The 13,715-nt window shown below is 45.1% G+C and overlaps 1 protein-coding gene across 1 annotated transcript in view; it reads left to right on the top strand.

Moving 5' to 3' along the window:
• Window positions 1-13,284, top strand: part of LOC115128632 (protein FAM83H-like) — a 29,668-nt gene extending 16,384 nt beyond the window's left edge. Inside the window, 11 exon segments of the mRNA XM_029658667.2 lie at window positions 1,264-1,461; window positions 5,399-5,563; window positions 6,033-6,157; window positions 6,285-6,686; window positions 7,105-7,242; window positions 7,468-7,716; window positions 7,911-7,969; window positions 7,972-8,534; window positions 8,637-9,603; window positions 9,777-10,285; window positions 11,010-13,284. Coding sequence (XP_029514527.2) covers window positions 1,264-1,461; window positions 5,399-5,563; window positions 6,033-6,157; window positions 6,285-6,686; window positions 7,105-7,242; window positions 7,468-7,716; window positions 7,911-7,969; window positions 7,972-8,534; window positions 8,637-9,603; window positions 9,777-10,285; window positions 11,010-11,030 — 3,396 coding nt within the window. The 3' untranslated portion in view covers window positions 11,031-13,284.
• Window positions 13,285-13,715: the final 431 nt, after the last annotated feature.

Raw genomic sequence — 13,715 nt, forward strand, 5'->3', positions numbered from 1 at the left:
CTTTACTGTAAATTTCCGGAATTAATCTGGAAATTTTCCATTGGAAGTTAAGCCCTGGAATTTGGGGAATTTAGCTTAAATTCATCAATTTTTTTTGCCAATGGCCTCCCGGGTGGCGCAGTGGTTAAGGGCGCTGTACTGCAACGCCAGCTGTGCCACCAGAGACTCTGGGTTCGCGCCCAGGCTCTGTCGTAACCGGCCGCGAATGTGCAACCCTATGAGGTAGTCACCTCGAATGCATTTCAATTAATTTGTGCCCCCGAATGGCACAGCGGTCTAAGGCTCTGCATCTCAGTGCTAGAGGCGTCACTACAGACCCTAGTTTGATCCCGGGCTGTATCACAACCGGCTGTGATCGGGAGTCCCATAGGGTGACGCACAGGTTAGGGGAGAGTTTGGCCAGGGTAGGCCATCATTGTAAATAAGAATTTATTCTTAACTGACTTGCCTAGTTAAAAATAGTTTGTTTTTTTTAAGGAAAAAAAGATGTGCCTTCTTTAAAGTTAATTTGTGGAATTGATTTCCATCTTAATGCGTTTGAGCCAATCGGTTGTGTTGTGACAAGGTGGGGGGGGTAAACAGCCCTATATGGTAAAAGACCAAGTCCATATGGCAAGAACACCTCAAATAAGCAAAGAGAAAATGACAGTCCATCATTACTTTAAGACATGAAGGTCAGTCAATACGGAACATTTCAAGAGGTTTGAAAGTTTCTTCAAGTGCAGTCGCAAAAACCATCAAACACTATGATGAAACTGGCTCTCATGAGGACCGCCACAGGAATGGAAGACCCAGAGTTACCTCTGCTGCAGATGATAGGTTCATTAGAGTTACCTCTGCTGCAGAGGACAAGTTCATTAGAGTTACCTCTGCTGCAGAGGACAAGTTCATTAGAGTTACCTCTGCTGCAGAGGACGAGTTCATTAGAGTTACCTCTGCTGCAGAGGACAAGTTCATTAGAGTTACCTCTGCTGCAGAGGATAAGTTCATTAGTTACCTCTGCTGCAGAGGACAAGTTCATGAGAGTTACCTCTGCTGCAAAGGACAAGTTCATTAGAGTTACCAGCCTCAGAAATTGCAGAGTTCCATATGTGTTATTTCATAGTTTTGATGTCTTCACTATTCTACAATGTAGAAAATAGTAAAATAAAGAAAAACCCTTGGATGAGTAGGTGTTCTAAAGCTTTTGACCGGTAGTGTATATTCATATTTTCCTGTTGTCATAGTGTAAATATAGTTAACAGCCTGCTCGGTTTCCCCCAGGCAGACGCCGACGGCTCGTCTGACACCTACTGGCCGATGCACTCTGACACAGCAGCCCCGGGGTTGGACCTGGGCTGGCCCCTCCAGGCGCACAGCTTTATCGGCCCCACCGAGGTCACGACCCTGGTCAACCCCAGCGAGCCCGACATGCCAAGCATCAAGGAGCAGGCCAGACGACTCATCAAGAATGCACAGCACGTAAGTGGAGGGGCGGGGAGAAGGGATGTACATTCACACAGACTCACACACAGCACTTACAGAGGCACATACACACACACACACCTGTTCAGGTCTAAGTGGTGTAAAGGGGATGTGTACCGTATGTCAAATGACATTGTATTGGTCACATGCGCCGAACACAACAGGTGTTGACATTGCTGTGAAAGGCGATGTAACGGATTTCCTCCTCTTCGTCTGAAGAGGTGTATCAAGGATCGGACCAATACGCAGCGTGGTAAGTGTCCATGTTTTAATAGAAAAGACTGAACATGATACAAAATAACGAAGTGAAATGGAAACGAAACAGTCCCGTGTGGCACAAACACTGACACAGGAAACACTCTCCCACAAAAGAATATGGCTGCCTAAATATGGTTCCCAATCAGAGACAACGATAAACACCTGCCTCTAATTGAGAACCAATCTAGACAACCATAGACCTACATAAACACCCAGATGGAAACAACCCCATAAATCTACAAAAAACCCTAGACAGTACAAACACCCTATAATAGACAATGTCACCCATGTCACACCCTGACCTAACCAAAATAATAAGAAAAACAGAGAATACTAAGGTCAGGGCGTGACAGGCGAGCCTATTCCAAACAATTCAGAGTTAAAAAGTACGACAAATATTTGCTGAATAAAAAAATAAATACTAACACAATAAAAACAAAAACGATGCTATATACAAGGAGTACCAGTACCAAGTCAATGTGCAGGGGTACGAGGTAATACATTATGTACATGTGGGTAGGGGTAAAAGTGACTTATAAGGATTGATAATTAACAGAGTAGCAGGAGCATATGTGAAGTGTGAAAATGTATCTGTGGGAGTGTGTGTGCCATCAATATGTGTATGTGTGTAAGCATGTGTGTGTGTGAGCATGTGTGTGTGAGTGTTAGAGTGTCAGTGTGTGTGAAGGAGAGTAAGTGCAGAACAATTCAGATAAGACAAATAAATAATAAAGGGGTCAATGTAAATAGTCCAGGTGGCCATTTGATTAACTGTTCATCAGTCTTATGGCTTGGGGGTAGAAGCTGTTCAGGAGCCTTTTGGTCCCAGATTTGGCACTCTGGTACTGCTTGCAGTGTGGTAGCAGAGAGAAGAGTCCATGACATGGGTTGCTCGAGTCTGGTATAGAGGTCCTGGATGGCAGGGAGTTTGGCCACGGTGTTATACTGGGCCATACACACTCCCCTCTGTCGGATGCCGAGCAGTTGCAATACCAAGTGGTGATGCAGCTAGTCAAGCTGCTCTCAATGAGGATTTGAGGGCCCATGACAAATCTTTTCAGCCTCCTGAGGGGGAAGAGGCGTTGTCGTGCCTTCTTCAGGACTGTGTTAGGGTGTTTGGACCATGATGATAGGTCCTTAGTGATGTCGACACCGAGGAACTTGAAGCTCTCGACTTGCTCCACTACAGCCCCGTTGATGTTAATGTGGGCGTGCTCAGCCCTCTGTTTCCTTTAGTCCGCGATAAGCTCCTTTGTCTTGCCCACATACACTACCGGTCAAATGTTTTAGAACACCTACTCATTAGCCGTAGGCTAGCAGTCTTGACTAGCAGGCTGCAGGTGAGTCACAGTGCTGCTGCTGAGTAAACTACAGCCAGCTTTTGATCCAGTGGGCAGGGCTATAACGTAACTGGTTACTATGGTTACCTATAGCTCTAGGTATGTGTGGAGTTTACAAAACACATGCACACTCATCAGACAGCTAATCACAACACTATAGGCTACAAAACAACCCTTCCACTCACCCACACACCCAGATGCACACCCACATTTTAATAGACGCTCTTATCCAGAGCGACTTACACCTCCACCATCTCGCATCTTCTTTGGAGGACAAAGGTTTTTTGTTACATAAACATTTTACACACATTTTACATACAGTACCAGTCAAAAGTTTGGACACACCTACTTTTCTTAATTTTTTTACTATTTTCTACATTGTAGAATAATAGTGAAGACATCAAAACTATGAAATAACATATGGAATCATGTAGTAACCAAGTATTAAACAAATCAAAATATATTTGATATTCTTCAAATAGCCACCCTTTGCCTTGATGACAGCTTTGCACAATCTTGGCATTTTCTCAACTAGGAATGCTTTTCCAACAGTCTTGAATGAGTTCCCACGTATGCTGAGCACTTGTTGGCTGCTTTTCCTTCACTCTGCGGTCCGACTCATCCCAAACCATCTCAATTTGGTTGAGGTCAGGGGATTGTGGAGGCGAGGTCATCTGATGCAGCAATCCATCACTCTCCTTGGTAAAATAGTACTTACACAGGCTGGAGGTGTGTGGGTCATTGTCCTGTTGAAAAACAAATGATAGTCCCACTAAGCCCAAACCAGATGGGATGGCGTATCGCTGCAGAATGCTGTGGTAGCCATGCTGGTTAAGTGTGCCCTGAATTCTAAATAAATCATAGACAGTGTCATCAGCAAAGCACCCCCACACAATAACACCCCCTCCTCCATGCTTTACGGTGGGAATTACCCATACCGCGTCTCACAAAAACACAGCTGTTGGAACCAAAAATCGCAGATTTGGACTCCAGACCAAAGGACCAATTTCCACCGGTCTAATGTCCATTGCTCGTGTTTCTTGGCCCAAGCAAGTCTCTTCTTCTTATTGGTGTCCTTTAGTAGTGGTTTCTTTGCAGCAATTCGACCATGAATGCCTGATTCACACAGTCTCCTCTGAACAGTCGATGTTGAGATGTGTCTGTTAATTGAACTTTATGAAGCATTTATTTGGGATGCCATTTCTGAGGCTGGTAACTCTAATGAACGTATCCTCTGCAGCAAAGGTGACTCTGGGTCTTCCATTCCGCAGGAGAGACAGTTTCATCATAGCACTTGATGGTTTTTGCGACTGCACTTGAAGAAACTTTCAAACCTCTTGAAATGTTCCGTATTGACTGATCTTCATATCTTAAAGTAATGATGGACTGTCGTTTCTCTTTGCTTATTTGAGTTGTTCTTGCCATAATATGGACTTTATTTTAACCAAATAGGGCTATCTTCTGTATACCAATATGTTACAACACAACTGATTGGCTCAAATGCAATAAGGAAATCAATTCCACAAATCAACTTTTAAGAAGTTATACCTGTTAATTGAAATGCATTCCAGGTGGCTACCTCATGAAGCTGGTTGAGAGAATGCCAAGAGTGTGCAAAGCTGTCAAGGCAAAGGGTGGCTCTTTGAAGAATATCAAATATATTTTGATTTGTTTAATACTTTTTTGGTTACTACATGATTCCATATGTGTTATGTCTTCACTATTCTACAATGTAGAAAATAGTAAAAATAAAGAAAAACCCTTGAATGAGTAGGTGTTCTAAAAATGTTGACTGGTAGTGTATGTTCCAGCAGTGAGGGGTGGAGTTCAACTGACAGTTACAGATTCCCAGACCCAGGCCTTCTCACCTCAGTCCACCCAGCAACACACCGTTAACGCGATAGCATTCCCATCCTGTTGAATATCTATTATGTTATTTTTTACTCAGACAGGGATCCAGTGTTGCAGATAGAGTTATGTTCATGATTATTTGTCAGTTATGGACGCTGTTGTCTTAAACTCTGCCAGTCAGTCTGCCCCCGCTCTGCTTTGCCCTGCTTATCCACCACACCCTGTCTCTGAACATGAATGACTTGCACTCAGCTCAACCAAAAGAATACAATTACTTTTCTGTGTGTGTGTGTGTCTAAATGTCAACACGGTTGACAAACCTGTTAATCAGACTGGCCATGTCTCTGTTACTGTCCTCCCCCTCTTTCTGTGTGTGTGTGTGTTTCATGTCCAACTAAATGAAATAATCCTAAACCTGATGTGATATTTTCTAGTTTCTAATTGGTTAATGTGATATTTCCCCCTCTCTCATTGGGCGTTACTAGGTCATCGCTGTGGTGATGGACATGTTTACTGACGTGGATCTGTTTTCTGACTTGCTGGATGCTGCGGCGCGTCAAGTCCCCGTATACATTCTATTGGACGAACATAATGCCCATCACTTCGTCTCCATGGTGATCAACTGTAAGGTCAACTTGGACCTTGTCCACGTGAGTCTCTATGTTTTTGGCCTAGATTGAACTATTTTAAGCGGGGTGACTCTCCATGCCTTAACTCAGTTTTCCCCATAACTCAGGTTAATGCTGTTCCTGAAAGCCTACTGGGTGTCCAGGGGTTTGATCCATCCCAGCACTAGCACAAACAGCACAGGGCTAAAAAAATAACAGTAGTTATGAATAGTTTGAAAAACACATGGTTTAAGCCGACAGTCTAACAGATAGTATTCCAGTGTTTCTGTGTTGACTGGCAGCAGGCCACTGTCTCATAGCAGTAAGGTCATTTATTTACCTACATATTTACATGATGTCTAACTGACTACACCTGAGCTTGGTTACATAAATCTCAACAGAGCGGACAAACTGGTTTGATTCACCCTTAGAACTCACTAAAGAATAACATCATTCATTAACCACTTGTGACTCTGAATAACTATTTTGTGTGTGCGTGTGTGTGTTGCAGATGATGCGTGTGCGGACGGTGGCGGGAGTGACCTATTTCTGTCGGACAGGGAAGTCATTTAAAGGACAGGTGAAAAACCGCTTTCTATTGGCTGACTGCAGGGCCGTGCTCAGTGGAAACTACAGGTGAACATAGAAATATAACAGATTTCAACACTCAACTATAGTTGAGCATCGAAAAACACCAGATAGAACAGATATCAGATACTTCTTTAGTCGCAGAAGTTAACGTGTCATATCCTGTTTCCTGTAGTTTCATGTGGTCCTATGAGAAGCTGCATCGCTGCATCGCTCATCTCTTCCTGGGAGAACTGGTCACCACCTTTGACGAGGAGTTCCGCATCCTGTTCGCTCAATCACAGCCCCTCACTGTTGACCACGCCCTAGTGCCTTTCTCCTCTGACAGCAGCAGCAGCAGTTACTATGGTAACCAGTTTGGCTTGAAGCGGACCCAGTCCCTGCGAAACCCTCTGGGTTTCCAACGACACACCCCCGAACTTCCGGCCTACCCTTTCGGAGGAGGAGATTCCGAGCGCTCTGCGTTCCGAAGAGATGACATGTTCCGACATACCATAGACCCAGGAGGACTGAATCTTGGGAAGTTTGCAGTGTCACAGCAGTTCAGGATGCAGCAGAGCCGCTCCATGGTCTCCAGGTGGGATGGTGCACGTATATTTATGTAAAACTAGATTTTATGTAGAACCCTATAATTCACTACACTCTTAGAAAAAAGGGTTTCAAAGGGGTTCTTTGGCTGTAGGAGAACCCTTTTCGGTTCCAGGTAGAACCTTTTTTGGTTACAGGTAGAACCCTTTTTGGTTCCATGTAGCAATCACTGTGGAAAGGGTTCTACATGGAACCCAAAGGGGTTTTTCAAAGGGTTCTCCTATGGGGACAGCCAAAGAACCCTTTTCTAAGAGTGTATACTTGGAATAGAGTACCAAAGTCAATCATAAGTATTCAACCGATTTCTGGGGAACTTCACCCATAAACAGTTAACTTATTGTATTACATTTTTTATGTGTCCTCTGTTACCATTTAAAGGGTTTTGTTTGTGTTTCCTGTGTTCCCAGGCAGATGGAGATAAGCGCCAGTGACTATAAGAGGCACAGCTACACAGAGGGAACCCAGGAGAGCTACTCCTCGTCCAGACAGTACATGAAGCACAGAGTTATGAACAACCTGGATGAGACAGAGCAGCACTACCACAGGTACTAGTTAGTTAGTTCATTTGTTAGTTAGTTAGTTTATGTTGTCTTTGTCAGCTTGACTTAATATTGTGATCAGGTCAGGCAAAACTCTTGGCCCTAGTTATAATCTTTAAAAAAATGATCTGTGATACGTAAAGCATGTTGGGTTTTTATGATCGTTATTCTGATGATGAGGATGATGATTCTGCTGCTGATGATGATTTATGATTTATGTTTGTATTCCAGGGAGCAGAGCCAGTCCAGCCACTACTACCAGGGTGGTGAGGGACCTGGGTTAGGACCTGGGTCGGGGCTAGAAGGACCTGGCTCAGGCCATGGACACTACGACAGGCTGAGGAACAGACCAGCACTGGACCAGTACTCTGACTCAGGCTACCCCTATGAGGAACCTCCTGGTCCAGAGGGCTACGGCAGAGACTACTTCTCCTCTGAGGACCTGAAACATGACCCGGGACATCCACCAGCAGGGGGAAGGTACGTGGTAGAGACAGTCCACTGGACTGGAGAATAATCACTAATGTCTGTTCATTGTTGACTGCTCCCACTAGAGTTCTTAAATTCAACTTTTAGTGATACGGACACAATGTTTCAATAAGGTTAATGTGCAAGTATCAACCACGACCCTCAAAATGTGTCTATACTAATGTAACACCTTCTCTTTTGTCTAGGTACGGAGGTGGCAGTGGCCACAAGAGGCCGACGGTGGGCCAGCCCTATGCCTGCCTGTCGTCCCCACCCATCCGCACCCCCCAGAGAAGCAGGTGTTCCCCGTCCCAGCGGAGGCAGACCACGACCAGAACCCCAACGTCAGACAGGGCCTCCGCAGCTGGAGGATCAACTCCTACCTCAGCGCCTACGGGGACACAGGAGAGGAGGGGCTGCTCCAACCTCTGGGCCCTGATGCTTTTCAAGACCCTGAGTCTGATGGGAAATTGTACGCCCATGAGGCAAGAGAGCCTCCGAATGTCCCTTCCAAGCCTAGACCGGATATCCGACCGCTGCACTACAGCAAGCCCTTCATGCCTGAGAGCATGGGGAAGGACAGGGCTGACCGATGGACCACAGAGTGGGAGAGAGAGAGAGAGAAAGAGCGGGCGGTGGGGGGGAGGGAGGTGGGGGCAGACGTGGAGATGCCGTCGTCGAGGGAGGCTCCGGGGGAGGTCTCGATCTCCAAACACGAGACGGTCCGGATGCGGGTCAACCCGATGCTCCAGAGGAGTTCCCGGCTGCGCTCCTCCCTCATCTTTTCCTCCTCCAAGACGGAGACCCACATGGGAGGCCTGGGCATGAAGGTCTTTATTACCTTTCATATCATTTTAGTTTTTTTTAACATTGAATTGCAACCTTGCTTTGAAATGTGCCATACGAATAAAGTTTAATTTGATTTGATGCAGGTGGCCAACGAGGAGGACGAGAATTCCGACTCGCTCCGCACCACTTCCATCGTCCAACAGATCCTGGAGAAGCGACGCTCCTTGACCCGGGAACCCTTTGAGTGGAGGAAGAAGGCAGAGGAGAACGAGAGAGAGAAGGAGAAAGAAGAGAAGGAGAAAGAGAAAGAAAAGAAAGAGGCTTGGTTGAATGAGGAGGCTGAGCCAAAGAAAGAGCCCCCCAAAGTAACCTCAGCCAGCAGAGAGGTGTCTAAGAACCCCCTGGCCGAGGTGGACACCACGAAAGACACCCCAGCATCTGCAGATCCCCCCAAACCCCAGTCATTTAACATGAACAACCCTTCCAATAGACTGCAGTACTTCATGGAGCTGGCTGCTAAGAGGAACGCATCTAAAGAGGCTGTGATAAAAGAACCTCCTCAGAAGAAACCAGACCTTCCAGACACTCCTTCTTCCAGCACGACCGCCATCACCTCGGTCCCCAAAGTCCCCTCATTTCTCGTGACTGCTCCAGAGCCTGCCCCAAAGAAACCACAAGTCGCAGCCACACCAGAGCTAAAATGTAAACCTCAAACCTCAAGTTTCAAAATCTCAGAGCCTGCCGCTTCTACCACAGCACAGAGAAAAGACAGCAGCTCGGAGTCACAGAGGAAAGAGCCCGGTAAGATTCTAAAACCATTCCCTTCTCCGAAGATCTTCAAGAGGGACACTCTGAAGCCGTTCAAGAGCTCCAACCCACGCCACGTCTCCTGTGATGAGGAAATGCTAACAACGGACGCCACAGACGCGGAGAAAAGCGAGCTGAAGAAGTCTCGCTCCAAAAGCTCGTCCAGTATGTCACAGACCGAGTCTAAGGAGGGGCTCCACAAGAACCTGGGCTCCAACACCTCCCTCAACACCCTGGGAGGGGAGGGAAAGGCCGACACTAAGCCCCTAGACTTCCTCAAGAAGCAGACCCAAAGACTCAAAGGTATGTTGTACTGTCTGTGTGTCTGTCACGGATTGTTACGTCCATGTTTACTGGGTTTTAATTTTAAAAATGTAATTGCTGTGCTCATGATGTATACAGCAAATTCCCTTCGGAGCAATAATGGTTTTTATTAATTTGTTCAATTATTAATTAAAACATTAATTCATTCAAAGGTTTCCTGGGACCCAAGGACAAGAAGAGCTCCGGTGGTGCGACATCGGCATCCAACGGAGACGAAAAGACCATGAGAACTGTGCCGGAAAGCTCAGAGGAGCCTGTGATCGCGGCTAAAAACCTGAGCTCCACCGCCGACGCTAAAGCCACAGACTATGCCACCTCCGCAGCCAATCACAAAGCTGCGTCCAAAACAACAGGTCTGTCTCGGTACCAGAGCTCCAGTGGCTCAGTTCTGTTCAGTAGCAACCTGAGAGACGACACCAAGGTCATCCTGGAACAGATCTCTGCCAACAGCCAGAAGAACCGTCTGGAGCGAGGAGGAGGAGAGGAGGCTGGAGGGGAGAAGGATGTAGACGTAGCAGGGGAGAAAGGAGGGCCGGAGAGGGAGCCAACGCTTAAAAAGAACCGCTTCCAGAGGCCCCAGGCCAACCCTCAGGAGAGAGATAGCCTCCTGAAGAGGATCGAGAGCATGAGGAAGGACAAGAAGGTCTACAGCCGCTTTGAGGTACTCTACCGTAGCAGACAGGAGGTTTGCAGGGAGGAGGTGGGCTACAGGAGAGTGGAAAGAGAGGAGGATTTAGAGGGAGAGGAGGAGGATAGGGGAAGTGTAGAGAGGACTAAATACACACCCACATAATATATTAACAATAATAAATTACATTTAGCAGACCCTTGACTAAATAGAAGAGACATTTACATGTTATGAATTATATCCCTTAATGTGAAATATATATTTGATGCTGCTATTTAAAGATGTGACTCAACATTTTATTTATTTTGTTTCCCGATACTTTGATAAGGATTTGCAACAAAAAATGTTTCGGATATTTGTACATAGTGCACAGACTCAGTGAGTTTTAATTTTGTGGATATGATGTCATAGGGACATTAGTTTGGCTCTTAATTAAGTTACCACTGAAGTTACCATTAAAACCATGTGAACAATGAAGCACATTAGTACCTAAAGAGATCTTTCACACTGAAAGCTGACACCAAGGGGGGAGGAGGGGGTGATGAGTGGAGAGGAGAGGTAGGGATGAGTGGAGAGGAGAGGTAGGGATGAGTGGAGAGGAGAGGTAGGGATGAGTGGAGAGGAGAGGTAGGGATGAGTGGAGAGGAGAGGTAGGGATGACAGGAGAAAATGGAGGATGAGGGAGGGAAAGGGGGAGTATGAGAGAGTGAATCAGATCGTATTCCACTCACTGTCATTCCTGATGTTCTGTTAACAGATGGGGAATAACCTGGGATAACTAAAGATGGCTGAGGAACACATTGACTGGAAGCTGAGTGTGTGTGTGGAGGACGTGCAAACACACACCAACATGCACACACACATCGTTCACATTCAGCAATATATGTGCCAAACACATCATCAGAAGACCAGAGAGAGAGGGAGAACACTCTGAACACAAGAACAGCAGATACCTCCTGTGACTTCAGACTGCAGTCTTCGCGGATGATCAGACGATACTGTACTAAACCTATAAAAGACTGACTATGAAACATGAGATGAAACAGTACCCATATAAGGCAAGCGTTGTCAGGTTGGTTTTTGCCTTATATGGACTTCATGGGACAACTTTTCACCGATTCACCACAATCCTTCGTCCACGCCTAGAGTGAGAGAGAGTGTATGTGTGAGAGAAAGTGTGTGTTGTGTGTGCATGTTTTACTGCAAGAAAGCAACTGAACACATGCCCAGCCATCAAACATGCCTGTACAGAACAGCACACTCCCTGTGCCAGTCGTATGTATGTGTGTGTGTGTCTGTGTGTGTGGAAACTGGTAATGCTGAAAGTATGTCTGGGTTTACACTGTGCCAACGGAGCGCCACGTCTCGTCGAACCCAGAGAACTATTATTAACCAGTCTCCACACTAAAGACAGCAGAGAGGGAGAGAGGAAAAATACAGATTAACCCAGCTAGCACATTTGGTTCCTTGGAAGTTGTGGGAATGTACGTTTTTTGTTTTCCATTGGTTCTTGGAACAAAGCTATACGTTTCCTGACTGGTAAAACTGAACATCTTTTAAACATTCTGAGAACGGAAGTGAACATTTTGCCTGATCTGAGAACATTTTTAAGTAGCAGGGAGGTTCTGAGGACATTTTACTGTGCTTCCTTGAAGGTTTTTAAGTTGCAGGGAGGTTCTGAGAACATTTTACTGTGGTTCCCTGAAGGTTTTCTTGGGAGGTTTTATTAATGTTTTGCGAACGGAAATGATTAATTATTTGAAGGTAATTAAATAACGTTCTGAGAACATGTTTCAATCATGCAAAGACATGTATTTTTTCATTGTGGTATGGCGTCAGTGAGATTCAAACCCATGTTCTCTAGCCATGAGGTTTAAAATACTTCTGTTGATGCTGAATGTATACGTTTTTAAATAACATTCTTAGAATGATCTTTGAAAGCTATTAATGTTTTCTTGTGTTTTTTATGGAAAGTTTTCTTAATGTTCTTAGAGCATGACTTTAAATATAACAATGAGGAAACCTGCAGAAAACGTTATGCTGAGGTACTGAAATTCCCACAGAAGATTGTTGTTTCTTAATGTTCTCTGAACATTATGAAAACATTACTTTAAATAGAACCATGAGGAAACCTGCAGAAAACTTTACACTTAAGCACTGAAATTCCACCTAAGAAACATATGGTTCTGATAACCTTATGTGCTAGCTGGGTATCCTGCACCATTCCAAGAACTTTGTTTGAAGTTTGAATGCAAGATAACCATAGGACAACCACACTCTCACCAAGCTCTAAGAAACATATGGTTCTGATAACCTTATGTGCTAGCTGGGTATCCTGCACCATTCCAAGAACTTTGTTTGAAGTTTGAATGCAAGATAACCATAGGACAACCACACTCTCACCAAGCTCTAAGAAACATATGGTTCTCAGAACCTTATGTGCTAGCTGGGTATCCTGCACCATTCCAAGAACTTTGTTTGAAGTTTGAATGCAAGATAACCATAGGACAACCACACTCTCACCAAGCTCTAAGAAACATATGGTTCTCAGAACCTTATGTGCTAGCTGGGTATCCTGCACCATTCCAAGAACTTTGTTTGAAGTTTGAATGCAAGATAACCATAGGACAACCACACTCTCACCAAGCTCTAAGAAACATATTGTTCTCAGAATGTTATGTGCTAGCTGGGAAAGGAGATGGAAAGAGGTGGACCAACAGGGTAAGATAATTAGATACTGTGTATATGGCTTGCAGGTCTTTACAATTTTGTATTTATTAATTAAATCACCAGTACCTTAGAAGACAAGTTGAGATTGAGACTGCTTTGTTGCAGCCCTGTGTGGATGCAGGTACCTTGAAAACGTAGTGAGTTGGATAGGGTCTGAGTGATATTTCCACCACAAAACCTTCACCTATCTGGTCAAGTCAGGTCAGACATCTTTGATGAATAAACGTAGGGAAGAAGGAAGGAAGGATGCATTTCTAAAATGTTGTATTTTATACAAGAGTATAAAAACTTTCACGCCTTGAGTCTGTCAGTTTGTCTCTGTCCACTACACCAGAAGTGGAAAGAACATTTCCAAGTACATGAACACACTCTGTAAAAATACTTAGTGAGGGAATAGAGTTATGAATAATTAATTAGTGTTGTGTTCAAGACCACCTAGAGCGTGACTGTTTCAAGATTTAGACCGTAGCAAATCGAGTCCTTCTCAAAACCGAGACGTTTATTTAACTAGGCAAGTCAGTTAAGAAAAAAATCTTATTTACAATGACGGCCCACCCCGGCCAAACACGGACGACGCTGGGCCAATTGTGTGCCGTACTATGGGACTCCCAATCATGGCCGGATGTGATACAGCCTGGATTCATACCAGGGACTGTAGTCACGCCTCTTGCACTGAGATGCAGTGCCTTAGACCGCTGCACCACTCGGGAGCCAAGACCGAGACCAGGAGGGA

This window comes from Oncorhynchus nerka, linkage group LG4 (genome assembly GCF_034236695.1).
Source record: "Oncorhynchus nerka isolate Pitt River linkage group LG4, Oner_Uvic_2.0, whole genome shotgun sequence".
Lineage (NCBI taxonomy): Eukaryota > Metazoa > Chordata > Actinopteri > Salmoniformes > Salmonidae > Oncorhynchus > Oncorhynchus nerka.